This window comes from Plecotus auritus (genome assembly GCF_963455305.1).
Source record: "Plecotus auritus genome assembly, chromosome: 7".
NCBI lineage: Eukaryota > Metazoa > Chordata > Mammalia > Chiroptera > Vespertilionidae > Plecotus > Plecotus auritus.
In genome coordinates, this window is record NC_137774.1 from 155,516,540 (window position 1) to 155,533,962 (window position 17,423).

At 38.4% G+C, this 17,423-nt stretch overlaps 1 protein-coding gene across 2 annotated transcripts in view; it reads left to right on the forward strand.

The window, feature by feature from the left end:
• Positions 1–17,423, forward strand: part of CDH9 (cadherin 9) — a 100,015-nt gene that overhangs the window by 55,572 nt on the left and 27,020 nt on the right. For both annotated transcript variants that reach the window (XM_080680882.1, XM_080680883.1), the window contains exon 3: positions 16,606–16,900. In XM_080680882.1, coding sequence (XP_080537008.1) covers positions 16,606–16,900 — 295 coding nt within the window. The remainder of the gene's footprint in view (positions 1–16,605; positions 16,901–17,423) is intronic.

The window sequence follows — 17,423 nt, forward strand, 5'->3', positions numbered from 1 at the left end:
TGCTAACATAAGAACAGATTCTCTATTTCACTCAAAGCAACAAAAATTATATTAAAGCAATTTGTTCTTTTTCAATGAAACTTGTATAAAGGAAAAAGTTTGATACTTTGTCAAGGGATTTTGAAGTGCATTTTAGTGATAAGTAGTCAAAAATAACAAAAAATAAAGAATATAATAGTTGATGTAGTAATTCACTCACTAGCAATTTACCCAGTAGATGTACTCTTAGAAATATATGAAGATATATGTACAACAGTATTCATTATAACACTTAACAACCAATGACAATAACAAAGGAACCAACCTAAATATCTATGCAAGATTGCTTAAATATGAATGAATAATTCTTTCACCATGATCTGATCTGCTTATATCCCCTCACCAGAAGCAATGAGGGTGATTTTTCTTTATGTAGTAAAATTTCATGATAACAGAAGAGAAACAAAAATCAAATGAAAGAGATCCAAATTTCTATGTCTCATTGCTTTATCGTTTTCCTTTTACTTTTTTGAAATATACGATTCAATGGAATTTGGTACATTATTAATGTGCCACCATTATTTCTATTTCCAAAATGTCTTCATTAACTCGAAAAGAAATCTCATATCTTCTAAGCAGTCACTTCCTAGTCAACTAGCCCTCATATTTTTATTATATAGATTATTTTGGGGTTTCCAATTATCCTTCTTTTATAATGAAACTATTGGCCCGGTGCATGAAATTCGTGCATGGGGGGGAGTTCCCTCAGCCCAGCCTACAACCTCTCCAATCAGGGACCCCTCAGGAAGATGTCCGACTGCCAGTTTAGGCCCGATCCCTGTGGCAGTCGGACATCCCTCTCACAATCTGGGACTGCTGGTTCCTAACCACTCGCCTGTCTGCCTGCCTGATCACCCCCTAACTGCTCCCCTTGCTGCATGATTGACACCTAACTACTCCCCTGCCAGCCCGATTGCCCCCAACTGCCCTCCCAGCTGGCCATCTTGTGACAATGTGGGAGCGGCCAACTTGTGATGACATGGGAGTGGCCATCTTGTGGCGGCCATCTTGTGATGATGTGGGGGTGGCCATTTTGTGGTGGCTATCTTGTGATGATGTGGGGGTGGCCATCTTGTGATGACATGGGCGGCCATCTTGTGATAACATGGGGGCAGCTATCTTGTGATGATGTGGGGGCTGCCATCTTGTGACAACGTGGGGGCAGCCCTCTTGTGATGTGAGGGTGTGAGGGCCAATTTTCATATTACCTCTTTATTATATAGGCTAAGCATACAACTTAGAATTTATTTAAAATAATTTTGTCTTCATTGTACCAATGTATTATCTTCTGAGTTCAGTTTTCTAATCTTAGTTACTTTCCGGTAACCAATTTTTTCAAACATATCATGAGTATATTTTGTTTGTTCAGATCTATGAATGCTATTGCCTCCACTAACCCCTAATTTAAAGGTAAACTTCAGCTTTGTGCTTATGAAAAAGACCTACAGAATGAGAGATATCTCCACTGACACGTGTAGGAATCAGATAGGCAAATAAGGAGGGCGAACTTTTGATAAATAAACAGGAAAAACTATGAGGGACTTCTAATTTCTTAGAAAACTTATATCTTATTTCAATGTGGATGTAAACTATCTCTTTCCTCCATGTTGGTTAGAGAAGAAGGGTAACAAAAACCAGGCAACCAATGACAACATTTTATAAACCATTCTTATCTCCCTCATGTCCATTCTTCTTATTTTAACTTTTCATTTCTGTTAACTTTGGGGGTTCATATGTACTAAAACACAAACAAACAAACCCAAAACCAGACTCCTCTGTTCCTCACTAGAGTTTTATTTGTTGTTCACTGAGATTTATATCTCACTTTTCAGAATAAGGTGTTAGTATATCCTACCCATGTGTTCTCCTCCAGGAATTCACTAAAATTAATGAGTGCATCTGTCCTATTCTCCACATTATTGTAAATTTATTCATTTTAATAGTTTTTCATCATATTTCAGTTTGCTTGTGAGAGAGAATGAGAAGCTAAATTTGTTAGCTTAATCTGTTATTTTAAATCAGAAGTCTCACAATGACTTTCAGGTAATCTTTAAATAGAATCTTATGTAAAATAATGGTGATTTATTTAAAATATAGGCAGTTCCAGAACATATTAATTAATCTGATGCAAAGAAAACATACTGTTGTATAGCATGGAATCTGCATAATGGCTATAGTTGTGCATCAAATTTGTAATTTAAGTAAGTAATTCCGAATATTCATGGAAATAGCAATTTGGCAACAAAATAATCTTTAATAACAAGATTTTATTATTCCTAACTTATGCTTTTAAGGTCATTTCTCATTGACATTATACATAAATGTACCTTATTATTATTATACTAGAGGCCCGCCACACAAACTTCATGCACTGGAGGGGGAGGGTCCCTCAGCCTGGCCTACACCCTCTCACAGTCTGGGACCACTCGGGGGATGTCCACCTGTTGGCTTAGGCTTGATTCCCCGCTCCCCCCCAGGAATCAGGCCTAAGCTGGCAGTCAGACCTCCCTCTCTCAGTCTGGGGCTCTCACAGTCCGGGACCTCTTGCTCTTTACCACAAGCCTGCAGCAGAGGCAGGAGAGGCTACTCAGTGGGAACGCCGCTCAGCCAGAAGCAGGGCTCACTGCTCCTTAGTGCTGCTGCGGAGGTGGGAGAGGCTCCTGTCACTGCCATTGCGCTCACCAGCTGTGAGCCCAGCTTCTGGCTGAATGGTGCTCCCTCTGTGGGAGTGCACTGACCACCGGTGGGCAGCTCCTGGTTGAGTGTCTGCCCCCTGGTGGTCAGTGAGTGTCATAGCAATCAGTTGTTCCACCATTCAGTCTATTTGCATATTAGGGTTTTATTATATAGGATAAAATGTATTCAATACCACTCTATAGCAAATGTGATCACAAATTTCAAAAGTAACTTTATTGCTTGGCCAGCATTGCTCAGTGGTTGGGCATTGACCTATGAACCAGGAGGTCATGGTCAATTCCCAGTCAGGGCACATGCCTGGGTTGTGGGCTCAACCCCCAGTGTGGGGCATGCAGAAGGCAGCCAATCAATGATTTTTTTCTCATCATTGATGTTTCTATTTCTCTCTCCCTCTCCATTCTTCTCTAAAAACAATAACAATATATTTTTTAAAATAAGTTTACTTAGTTTAGTATTTTAGATGGAAATTAAAGATGTGATATTAAAATTCAACTAAATAGATATTTTTGAAGAAGAAAGTAAATGAAATTTATAAAAATTGGATGTACAGAAGTTATCAAATTAAGGGAATGTTAAAAGCTAAGTGCTAAGGATAACAAATAATTAGATGTGCTCATAACTAAATGAAAAAAGCAGAAGAAAGGCCAACTTTTTGAATTTGCTAATGATTATGTATAATCTTTATTGAGCACTAACCATAGCCCAGATATTTATTGTTTCATATATTTTTTAAAAACTTAACCCTCAATTCTAAGGGTGATCACTATTATTATGATGATTTTATGGAGATGCAGAAAGGCTAAACCATTTGCTTCAGTCATATAGTATCAATTGCAGACTTAGGGTTTTAAACTTGTTTGTCTCTAAGAATTCATCCTTTTAACCATTACACTACTAGAGGCCCGGTGCATGAATTCGTGCATCAGTGGGGTACCTCAGCCTGGTCTGCAGGATCAAACTGAAACCGGCTCTCCAACATCCCCCAAGGGGTCCCAGATTGCAAGAGGGAGCAGGCTAGGCCAAGGGACCCCACTGGTGTATGATCGGGGCCAGGGAGGGATGCAGGAGTTGGCCAGCCGGGGAGAGACCATGGGAGGGTTCCAGGGCATGTCCAGCCCCCCTCACTCAGTCCCAATCGACCAGACCCCAGCAGCAAGCTAACCTACCGGTCGGAGCATCTGCCCCCTGGTGGTCACTGCATGTCATAGTAATTGGTCAACTGGTCAACTGTCTGCCCCTTGGTGGTCAGTGCATGTCATAGCAAGTGGGTGAGCAGCCTTAGCATATTATTAGCATATTATGCTTTGATTGGTTGAATGGCTGACCAAACACTTAGCATAATAGGCTTTTATTATATATGATACTGATGGTTAGTGTAGCTTAGTCTATAATATATCAATCACTCATCTGCTAACTCTAGAAAGATTGATTAGTGTAAGAAAATCTACCTGAATATATGTGATAGGAAGAATTATATGCTTATGTCCTAATACCTAGAATCTATGACTTTGGTACATTGTATGGCAAAAGAGAACTGAGGTTGCTATTCAGCTGTTCTTGAAATACAGAGATAGATATGATAGAGAGATAGATAGATGATAGATAGATAGACAGGTAGAGATAGAGACAGAGATAGAGATGATAGAGATAGAGAGAGATAGACAGATACTGAGATAGAGATAGATAGAGATAGAGATAGAGATAGAGATAGAGATAGAGATAGAGACAAGGATAGGGACAGAGATAGAGGAGATAGAGATAAACTGGTAAAGAAATGCAACCAATAAATAATGTTCAGAGAGATGTCATGTGAAAATCATTTGACCTGCTATTGCAGGGTTTGCAGATGGAGGAAGGAAGTTAAGAGCCAAGGAATCAGACCCTAGCTGGTTTGGTCAATGCATAGAGCATTGGCCTGTGGATCTAAGGGTCCTGGGTTTGGTTCTGGTCAAGAGCACCCTGTTAGGTTACAGGGTCCTCCCTGGCCCAGGCCCCAGGCTCTTATCCAGGCCCGTGTAGGAGGCAACCAATGTATGTGTTCCTTTCCCATTGATATCCGTCTCTCTCTCTTCTACTGTCTCTAAAAATCATCCTCGGGTGAAAATTTAAAAAAAAAAAAAGAGCCAAGGAATCAATTAGGTAGGCCCTGGAAACTTAAAAAGGCAAGGAAATGGATTTTCCCATAGATCTTCCAGAAGGAATACAGCCCTGCTGATACCTTGATTTTAGCCTACTTAAACCTGTTGGACATCTGACCTAGAGCACTGCACCTTAATAAATTTGTATTACTTTAGGCCCGTGGTTGGCAAACTGTGGCTCGCGAGCCACATGCGGCTCTTTGGCCCCTTGAGTGTGGCTCTTCCACAAAATACCACGTGCGGGCGCGCACATACTGTGCGATTGAAACTTTGTGGCCCATGCGCAGAAGTCAGTTTTCGGCTCTCAAAAGAAATTTCAATCGTTGACTGTTGATTTTGGCTCTGTTGACTAATGAGTTTGCCGACCACTGCTTTAGGCCTTTAGGACTGTGGTAAATTGTTACAGCAGGAATAGGAAACTAACACAGGATATAAGAAAGGGCTTCTACGTATTGTAACATTGAACCTGAGCCCTGAAGAACAATCGGGAATACTTCAAAGAAGTAGAGGGAAGACTTTCTAGATAGTGGGAGTTAATGTTTGAAAAGAAAGAAAGCAAACAGCTAAAAAAGAAATAGTTGAGGAATCATAGACTAGTGATGTTTGATTTTAGTTGAAATTAAGTGTTAACAACTTAGGAAAATATTCTAACAGCCCATTGTAAATTATCATTTAAATTAAATTTTATAATGACACATAACACAGAATTTGATTTTTTAAAGTTTTGTGGGAATTATTATAACACTAGAGGCCCGATGCATGAAATTCATGCAAGAGTAGGCCCTCACAGCTCCGGCTGCCTCAGGTCTCACAGCCCCAGCTGCCTCATGGCGTCTTGGCCCTACCCCCCCACTCACTGGTTGTTCCCGAAGGTTATTCCGCTGTCCGGTCTAATTAGCATATTAGCTCTTTATTATATAGGATAAAAATTATAATTTATCTTTATAATTTTTATCAGAACATCACGTTTGTTTTAGATGTAACAGCAATTTTAAAATCAACAAGTTTAATTTTTAACTGTACCAAGTAAACTAGCCATTTAAGTATTTTAAAAGTTATTTCCTCCAAAAAACTGAGGGAGCTTTTCTTTTCCACTCCACAGACTGGTTTCCCAATCGTTCTGTTTTTTGGAGGACTTTCAATTGATGAGTAAACTGCTTTGGTGGTATTTTAGAACTTCTTTCCCAAAATAAAAACTAATCTGGACAAATTGTATATTGCATAAATTTCTTTGCAGATGCGTTTCTTTAGACACCAAATGCAATTGCCATCCAGTATAATTTTTACCTATTTACCCCACAGAAAAAAACTATCTTTTCTGAAAAATATGGTGGATAGATCCTGTGATCATCCAGCTTATACAATTGTTTTACCTCAATGATAATTTTTAGTTATTTTAAAATAGCCAACTCAATATGGGACATAATTTCAATCTTTACTGACTCATAAGTATATAAACTAGTGCCCAGCTTCTACCTCTTCTATAGCCTCTTCCTCCATAAGAGATGGGAATAATGTTTTATCTTCAAAGAGGAGTGATTTATTTTTTCCAGAATGGGAAGAACTGGGCAGTTACCAAAAAGAAAAAAAAAAGCTCCTAATTTTCCATAACTGTAGTTAGAGAGATAATTAATACTCAAAATTGATAATCAACCACTAATGAAGGAAACTGTGGAAAGTGTTATTGCTAATTGGAATTTATGTGTTATAGAAAGAAATGAAAAAAGAATAATGAGAAGTCAGGAAACGTTGTTTTAAATGCCTTTCTGCAATAAAATTCTAACATGACCTTGAGCAAGGTAATTAATCTGTCACTCTAAATTAAAGAGTTTGTGCTCAGCTATATAGAGATAAATGGTGAAGAAAGAAAGCCAATATGGATATAGTCTAGTGCATGAGGAGGGAAACAATCCTATATAATAAAAGGCTAATATGCAAATTGATCAAACGGCAGAATGACCAGTCGCTATGATGTGCACTGAACACCAGGGGGCAGACGTTCAATGCAGGAGCTGTCCCCTGGTGGTAAGTGCGCTCCCACAGAGGGAGCACCACTCAGCCAGAAGCCAGGCTCATGGCTGGTGAGCGCAGTGTGAGCCTCTCCCGCCTCTGCGGCAGCACGAAAGATGTCCGACTGATGGCCTAGGCCCGCTCCCTAGGGGCAGCGGGCCTAGGCCATCAGTCAGACATCCCCCCAAGGACTCCCGGACTGTGAGAGGGCACAGGCTGGGCTGAGGGACCCCTGAGTGCACAAATTTCATGCACTGGGCCTCTAGTGAGTAGATAATTTTAAGAGGGACAAAGAGGGAAGGTCATATAGGTTCTTAGAAGCCATAATAATCTTTTGGTTTTATTTGATTTTTGTGTGTGTGTGGTTGAGAGAAAAAGAAAGAGAGACAGAGAGAGAGAGGGGGAGATTTACTGGAATGAAAAAAAATGAAAACCATGAATCTGATTTAAGGAAGTGATTCATATAAACTAATTCTATTTTGGGGGAAAAATCACTCTGGTTGTTATGTGGAACATGGATTCTAAAGGTGAGAGAGATTCAGGGACACTGAGGAGGAAGCTACTAAAGTAATTCAAGTGGTCAACAGTGGTGGTTTGAACTAATATGTTAACAGAAAAGATGGAGATTATAGAATCTACAGATCGCTTGCATGAAGGGGGTGAGAGAGAAATAGAGGAAATAATTTTGTTGCAATCAAGCATACAAAAGGTAACTCTATTGACCACTGTGGAGTATACTGGAAAAGGCAAGGTGAGAGGATGGATAAATAGTGGATGGCTCAGAGAGAAATAGAGAATTTTATTTGGACCATAAAACATTTTAAATGGATTCTTTGGCACAATGATGGTAAGGAAAAGCAAGCATTTGAATATTAGATTTGAAAAGACAGTGAAAAATTAGGAATGGAAATGTCATTGTGAGAGTGTTTACCTATAACTTACCTGTAAACCCATTTGACTAGGTAACTACTCAGAAAGTACAGACAGAAGAAAGAAATAAGGACTCATTATTGTAGAATGGTAAACTCATTAAGGCAGTATCCATGGCAATGTCTAGGAAAATATGCTTTGTGAGTTCACTTATAGTGTACTGATGCATAAGTTTATTTAAAACAATAATTTGAAGTATAATAGAGAAAAATAATAGAATGATAGTTAGAGTTTCAAATTCACACGTATAATTGAGGCAAAATGATATAATGGCTATATATTTCAAATTATTGCCCTATTAGGTTTTCTTAAGAAAATGTCTGATGTATTACTAAGTATAAACTGTAATGTTTTGCAGTAAAAAGGAGGAAATAGCTGCAGAATATAAACATTTCTATAAACAATGAGGTTACACTGAAGTTAATGTGAAGCACCACTGTTGTCAATGTGTTTTATGCTAATACCATAGATTATCAATTATACAACGTTTTCTAATTGCATATGTATTTTAGTTTCCTTACTGTTTTTAAACAGCCTCCCTATTCAAATTTGACTTTTCTCTTCTTGAATTGTGTTCTTTAAGGAATGGAGACATTTGTGGTTAATGCAAGGAAAATTAGTCTTAAACAGCATAAATTTAAATTAATTCCTAGGGGGGAATTGCTTTTTTTTTTTTAAGACCTGTGTGTTGAGGATGAAAGTTTGTGGGCACTATTGAGCCAAAATATCTGTGAGGCCAGCCTTGGGTTGTCACTATTAAGGAATGATAAATGATTGTCCTTTCCTTGTCAGTGAAGACAAATGATAGGGAATTGTCATATCAGATCTGCATAGGTCAGAGATATTGCCCAATATCAAGCTTTACTGATAATTTCAAGGACACAATAATCTATGGAAAAATATAAAGGAGAAAGAGGTTCAGGGTATTCAGTACAGCTTCCCAGTTCCCCACAGTATGCATCTCTAGCCCATGTCTAAAGAATGGATCCCAAGTAAGACAGACAGTCACCTATTTAAAAAAAGTTTTATTTAGGGTATGAAGCATCCCCATTATGTACTCACATAGCTTAGGAGACATTTTCCAGAGAGCATGCCTCACTAATCATAGGTTCTATATTTAATAACCAAAGGCAACCCTAAACCATGGATAGTCCACTAAAGAATTTTAAAGGTAAGTACTGTCCTTCTATCAAATAACATTAGTTTGTCATAGGGTTTTTTGTGTGTTTTTTTCCCAGCATGCTTATAACAATATAGGTCATGTTCACATCCCTAATTTCAACCTCTCTCCAGTAATGTGAAGGAAATATATTGTAAGTGAACTATTGAACTTCCTAGTCAATCATCTGTCCTCAGTCAATATTACCACACTATATATTTCTAAGATGTATTTCCAATTTTTGTCTTATAATTTGTGTTATATTTTTTACCAAGATTAATTTTATTAACATCTTGACAATAAATTGGATTTGGCTCATACCATTTTAATAGGATTTTTCTTTGCAATGCTTTTTAACATGATGATATGCCTACAGAGTTATTTTAATATTATTCTGTCAGTGCAATTATTCTTATTCCTCCAGTGGCTTCAGTCAGTTGAACATTTTCATACATATTGATATAAGCATTTATTGAATGTGTAATTTTTATAAGTCCAAATTTACTTCCTTTTCTGGACAGTTTTCTGAAGTCTTTTGTCAAGTGGTGACTTCAATTCAGATCATAAAATATTTTCTCACTCTGGAGAGTTATTTACAATAGTCTGGTTTTAATTGAATTCTATAAATTAATTTGCAAACCATTTGTTCATCCTATAGCTTTGTCAGAGAGATTAATGTAGTAATTTCCTGTTGTGCCATACATTCTAACTGACTGAGATGGTGCCCAAACAACATTATTCTGTGAATTTTGGATTATATTTGGTTTGTAGATATAATAATATCCCCGTTAATATAGGGGAGGGTTTAGGGCACTGGCTTCCAGGTGTAATGACAAAGTTTTGCCTCTCTTTCTAATCAAACCCAAAATGTAAACCATAGTGAAGACTTTTTAAAATGTTTTTGTAATATTCTGGACTTTAAAAACAATGATAAAAGTCACAATTTTCTGTAATGTACTACTATTACTGAGGCTAATATAGTGTTCATACAATTGAATTGCCTTTGGCTCCCTAAACCACACAGTTACTGACCGGCCTTTGAAGCCACCAGAAAATACGACACCTGATAGTTTTTCCTTATACTGAATAAGCCCCTTTCTACCACTGTTGACAGCTCTGTTAAAGTTTTTACTGAATTAATTGATTTAAGTAGGGCTTTGTTTGCTCTCTAGATAAATGTCCAGGCATTGGAGAAGAGCTTTTTCTAATGTTCCTGTCTACGTTATTAAGACTTTTTCATCATGCCAACAACATTTTAGGAATGTTATTTTACTCCTATTCAGAACCCACCGAGCTCTTAACATAGCCACAGAATATTTGAAACAGTGGGGCCAGTGTTTATAAAGTCAGTGCATCTATTGTTGCAGTGGTAAAATGAGCAGAAGTTGAGTGCTTCTTCTGTGGGGGTAACAAGTCCTGAGCTTCTCCCTCCTCTTGCCATTGGTCATCATTAGATCTCAGAGGGATAACTAAGAGTATAGTTCTGTTGCCGAGACACTCACTTGAAAATTGCACAGTTGCATCCCTCCCTGGTATACTAACCTTTTCCTTTTGTTATATCTCTCATTTCTATTTATTATTATTTTTTCCACCCAAGGTTGACTATTAGCTTAGGAGGCATGTTATCTACCTACGGAGATGGTAATAAAAGAAGCCTTACTCACACTTCTCAGCCATTCTCCACCCGCATCTCTGGGCAGATTAGGGATTTGACAGGTAAAGGATCTAGGACAAGCCTGTTGCTTGGTAATGGAATTGCATTTATAGGTAGCTGTAGTAGGCCATGAGGGTTGATGTTATGACTCAACTCAAAATACTTTAGAAATAATGTTCTGGTAAATTTAATTACATCAAAATTAGGCCTTAAGCATTCACTACATATATAAAAATTTTTAATAGGTCTGGCATTGCTGCATAAGGAATAATGGGGAAAATGTTTCATACATAGAAAAATGGGGTGTTTCATAATTGCATCCCTCCACTCCTCTATTCCTAGCTCTATATTCTAAAAACAATACAGTGATGTCTCACTTTTCCTCCTCTGAATTTCAAACTTAGAACATGTTCATTTAAATGATTAAGCCAAACCATAGAGCCTTTTAGTCACCCATTTTTTTAATAATCTTTATTGTTCAGATTATTACAATTGTTCACCTTTTTTTCCCCCCATAGGTGCCCTTCACCCGGTTCCCACCCCACCCACTGCCCTTACCCGCCCCTCCCCCGCCACTGCCCTCATCCATAGGTGTATGATTTTTGTCTAGTCTCTTCCCGCACCCCCCACGCCCCTTTCCCCCAAGAACTGTCAGTCCACTCCCTTTTTATGCCCCTGGTTCTATTATATTCAGCAATTTATTCTGTTCGTTAGATTTTTTATTCATTTGATTTTTAGATTCACTTGTTGATAGATATGTATTTGTTGTCACTTTGTTGATCATAATTTTTATCTTTACCTTTTTCTTCTTCTTCCTCTTCTTAAAGGATACCCTTCAGCATTTCATGTAATACTGGTTTTGCGGTGATGATCTCCTTTAGCTTTTTCTTATCTGTGAAGCTCTTTATCTGACCTTCAATTCTGAATGATAGCTTTGCTGGGTAAAGTAATCTTGGTTGTAGGTTCTTGCTATTCATTTGAATATTTCTTGCCTGCATAGTTTCTGTTGAGAAATCAGCTGACAGTTGTGTGGGTACTCCCTTGTACGTAACTGTTTTTCTCTTGCTGCTTTTAATATTCTCTCTTTGTCTTTTGCCCTTGGCATTTTAAATATGATGTGTCTTGGTGTGGTCCTCTTTGGATTCCTTATGTTAGGGGTTATCTGTGCTTCCTGGACTTGTAAGTCTATTTCGTTCACCAGGTGGGGGAAGTTTTTTGTCATTATTTCTTCAAATAGGTTTTCAATATCTTGCTCTCTCTCTTCTTCTGGCACCCCTATAATTCAGATGTTGGTATGCTTGAAGTTGTCCCAGAGGCTCCTTGCACTGTCTTCATATTTTTGGATTCTTTTTTCATTTTGCTTTTCTGGTTGGGTGTTTTTTGCTTCTTCATATTTCAAATCTTTGACTTGTTTCTCGGGATCCTCTAGTCTGCTGTTGGATCTCTGTATATTATTCTTTGTTTCAGTCAGTATATGCTTAATTTCTAATTGGTCCTTTTTCATATCATTGAGGGTCTCACTATATTTCTTGGAGGTTTCTAGAAGATTCTTGAGTAACCTTATAACCATGGTTTTGAACTCTATATCCAGTAGTTTGCTTTCCTCCATTTCTTCATTTGTGACCTGTTTCTTTGTCTCCACATTTTGGCTGCTTACCTGTGTTGGTAGGGTGGCTTTGTGTGCTAGGTGTCCTATAGGGCCCAGTGGCTCAGCCTCCCTAATTACCTGAGGTGGACACTCTTTTTTTTTTTTTTTTTTTTTTTTTTTTTTTTAAATAATTGGGGAGGTAGTATTTTTTTTTATATATATTTTATTGATATTTTTACAGAAAGGAAGGGAGAGGGATAGAAAGCTAGAAACATCAATGAGAGAGAAACATCGATCAGCTGCCTCCTGCACACCCCCCACTGGGGATGTGCCCGCAGCCAAGGTACATGCCCTTGACCGGAATCGAACCCGGGACCCTTCAGTCCGCAGGCCGACGCTCTATCCACTGAGCCAAACCGGTTTCGGCGAGGTGGACACTCTTGGTGCACCCCTTTGTGGGCTGTGTGCACAGTTTTGTTGTAGTTAAGCCTTGATTGCTGTTGGTATCACTGGGAGGAATTAACCCTCCAGGTCAATTGGCTGTGAGGACCAGTTATGTCTACAATGGGAGAACTTCTATGCTGGAGACACCCTTAACGGGGCAGGACTTGCTTCAGTAGGTCTTTGGCACTCATTGAGTCTGCCCCCTGAGTGTGTCTCTTATGTATGTGAAGAGTTGTAATCTGGATGATCTCACTCTGACCACTGGCTCTTGGATACACTGGCTCTTGGATCTCCAAGGAGGTGCAAAGTCAGCCACTGCCTGAAGTCACCCAGCAGGAGCTACAGAGAGATCTGCAGATTCCTCCTCTTTGTTTGGGGTTTGGAGGTGCCCAGATGAGGTCCAGCTGTGAAGCAATGCAAGCTGCTGTGGGGCCTTGGGCCTTCTTTTGGAAGCTCTGGGGCTCTCTGACCCATTTGCAACTTGTTAGGTTTTTAGATTGAATAAGAGGCCATTCATATGCAAAAGCCTCTGTGCACAACTTGGGTGGGGTTGTAAATTGGGTGGGGCGGGCTCTCAGGAAATCACCAGGGCGGAGCAAACAGCAATGGCTGCCCGTCAGCCCTGCCCTGAAGAGGACCCCGGATCTCTGTGTCCTGTGGCACCATGCAGGAACAATGATCGCTGCAAGCACCTCTGAGAGAAAGCTGCCCTCACATTCCGGCCCGAAGCCAGACAGTCAGTTTCTCTCCATATGAGTCTGGGTCCCCCGAGTCTCTCCCAGAACTGGAGTTCAGAGCAGTCGGGAGCTTGTATCTCCCTCCTGATAGAAAAAGACAACAGCGTACTCAGTTGCCAGCCCCTTTCGTGCACGCCTCCGTACCTCCACACTTCCACACCTCTGCACCTCCTACTGGACTCAATGTGCTTTTCTCTTTCCTTCTATTGTAGAATTTCCACTCAGCCAGCCTTCCTGTGGTTCTGGATGATATTCATTTTGTCTTTTAGTTGTAGTTTTGATATGGTTGTGCATGGCAGCAAGTTCAGGTGTTTACCTATGCCACCATCTTGGTTGTCCCTAGTCACCCATTTTTAATACCAAGTGTTTCCATTGCCTGTTGAATAGAGTACTTCTCTGTAAGTTCTGTGATACACTCATAAAAGATGTTTCCTTGGTTCTTTCTGTATAATAATAACAGTGAAAAAATATGTAACTTACTCAAAAAGAAAAATCTTTCTTTAAGACTGACGCTCCACATGCTATTCTTAAAAATATATTGGTATATTTGAACATTATTAAAATATCAAAAATAAATGTTTAGTAAGTATTAATAGTTATTTTTAGCAACTATCAGCAATAGATCTTATGTATTTTCTCATCAAATACTGAATAAGATATTAGAATATTTCAAATACTAAAGCATGAATTTGTGCACGGTGGGGTCCCTTGGCCTGGCTGGTGATTGGGGCCATCTTGCCCAGTCCCAATCAGGCTGATCTGGGCCAGCTGGCTGGGTGGAGGGACCTCGGGAGGGTGGCCAAATGCAGGAGTTTGGCTGTGGGAGCTCACTGACAACCAGGGGCAGCACCTGCATTGAGTGTCTGCCCCCTGGTGGTCAGTGCACATCATAGCTCCCAGCCGGTCATCTGGTCACCCAGTAGTAACAGTCACTTAGGCTTTTATATATAAAAATATTTTTAAAGATATATGGGTATTGCTGATAGTAACAGTTGGACATTATGGAATACTTTCACAATTAAAAGTCCTGAAACAAAATTTAAAACAAGCAAATAATAATAAAAAAAAATAAACAAATAAAACCACACCTAACTTTTAAAGAAAAACTGATTAGGAATGAATTTTACAAATTTTACTTTCAAATGTTGTATTAGTCTGGGTTCTCTCAAGAATCAGAGAATCAGGTATATCATATATATATGAAATTGGTTTATGTGATTATGGAATATGGGAAGTCCCAAGATCTGCAGTTGGTGGACTGGAGACATAGAAGAGCCAAAATATAGTTTCATGCTGAGTCTGAAGGCTTGGGAAGCAGGAGAGCTGAAGGTTCAAGTTCCAGTCTGAGGTTGAGTCTAAGGACAGAAGAAGATGGATGTCCCAGAACAAGCACACCCAGACAGAGTGAACGTCTCTCTTAACTCAGCCTTTGATTGTATTCAAGCCTTCAATGGATTCAGGGGTCCTCAAACTTTTTAAACAGGGGGCCAGTTCACTGTCACTTAGACCGTTGGAGGGCCGGACTATAGTTTAAAAAAAAAAAAACTATGAACAAATTCCTATGCGCACTGCGAGCCGGGGACGAGTTGGCTGCTAAGCAGGACAGGCAGCGGCACCCGGCGGGCTGGATAAATGTCCTCGGTTGGCCGCATGTGGCCCACGGGCCGTAGTTTGAGGACGCCTGGATTAAATGATTCATGCCCACACTGGGGAGAATAATCTGCTTTATATGGTTCACCAGTGCAAATATTAATCTCACCCTCAAAGACCCATCCAGAATAATGTTTAACTGAATATATGAGGATTGCATGATGCAAACTGACAGAAAATTAACCATCACAAGTCTACCCCTTGTCAATTTCATACCCATACATGCTCCCCTAAACTATACTTAATCTCCAAATAAAGACAATAACAAGATGTGTAATTTCGCCTAACATGATACAACTATCCCGCATACTGAAGTCACATTGATCCAGCCCCCAAAAGAGGTAAAGTCATGTGTACTCCTCCCCTTGATATCCTGTAACTTCAATGCAATTGTGTAATATGAACAATTCTTAAATTCTATAATATAAAGTCAATTCATCTTATGTTGCGTGATAAAAGGAGAGAGAAAAATGATAATTGCTTCACTTATGCAGACATACAAATATATTCCTAACGAAGAAAGAGGACATATTTATGACAATTTATAGTCCTCATTTCCTATAACTAGTCATGAGATCATAGCTGGAATTTGTAACTACTTTCTTCCACTACCAAATCTTTGCCTTTACCAAGCACCTCATCAGGTTCAAAGACAATATATAGCAGACATCAGCTAGTTAAGACACAAGTTTCAGAATAGTGTTAGGTTTGCAAACACGTTAAGATTATTTTCCAATGCAAACACATTTTATCTGTTTCAAACACCCAATGAACAGCCTTATACACTAAGAAGTTTATTTCTAAGATGGGTATGGATCAGAAGAAGGAAGATAATTTATGAAAAAAAATCTTCATATTTTCATTAAATTATTAATGGCCAGTGGAAAAGTCATGCATGTTTTATTTCACTTGATATTTCATATATACATAAAATGTCAATTTAACAAAGTAAATGAGAACACTGTGTTTGAAAGAGTACCCTCCCAAAGTCCCATAGACAATACTATAGGAGATTAAAATTCTCTCTCTGATTGGTCTCTCTGATGACAGAACCTGTGCAACTACAATGTTATATTGAAAGGAGGTAAAATAACTTCAAAATCCAATATTTTTTTCCTAAACTTATCTCCATAATAAGTTGAGAAATTCCTTATATCCCTTCTTTTGAGTTTAGTAATTTTAAATATAATCAAGAATATATTAATATTTTACACTTAAGATCTAAGTTAATAACCTTATTTTTGTTAATGTAGTAGAGGTTTAAATAGTGGTAGCGTTCTATTAAAATATTTTAGATGCACTATTTTGAAAAAGATATATTTACTTTTGTTATATTTTAAATTTGGTCCATTATGGTGTAGAAATACAATTGTTTAAAATTTTTGAGAATGATAAAAATAATATACTTAGTTTTCCCACAGTGAAAATTAAGATAACCATTGCAATCTTTGTTCCAGTGCTGTCATGTGGAGATAAATTGATTTGCACCAACATTATTTTTTCTGTAATAACAATGCATATATTTATAGAACTCTTTTTTTTTTCCTACTTCTCTGAAGCTTCACACTGACCAAGATAAAGGAGATGGAAATTTAAAATACATATTAACAGGAGATGGGGCTGGCAGTATATTCGTTATAGATGAAAATACAGGAGATATTCATGCTGCAAAGAAATTAGACAGAGAAGAAAAATCCTTGTACATTCTTCGTGCCAAGGCTATAGACAGAAAGACTGGACGGCAGGTGGAACCTGAATCTGAATTTATCATTAAAATCCATGATATCAATGACAATGAACCAAAATTCACAAAAGACTTATACACTGCCAGTGTTCCTGAAATGTCTGGAGTAGGTAGGTATATGCTAATCCATGTAAACTAACTTGTTTGTTTGTTTGCTAAGATAATTATTATGAACACTCAGTCATGATATGCGACCTCTTTCAAGATAAGAACTATAGCCCTAGCTGGTTTGGCTCAGTGGATAGAGCATCAGCCTGTGGATTTAAGGGTCCTGGGTTCTCCAGGGTTCAATTCTGGACAAGGACACATGACCCGACTTTGGCCTCGATCCCCAGTAGGAAGTGTGCAGAAAGCAGCCCATCAATGATTCACTCTCATCACTGATGTTTCTAACTCTCTCTCCCTCTCCCTTCCTCTCTGAAATCAATAAAAATATATTTAAAAAAAATAAGAACTATAACTGAAAATTACTATTTAATGTTAGCTATCTCACTTCTAAATATTTTCAACAGTTTATATCTTAATGTTTCCTGCTATGTTGTTACTGATATCTAAAATGATCGCTATTGAGAATAATTATTTTATTGCATTTCAACTAACATTTTCACTTCTACTTAACTGCCATTCAAATGG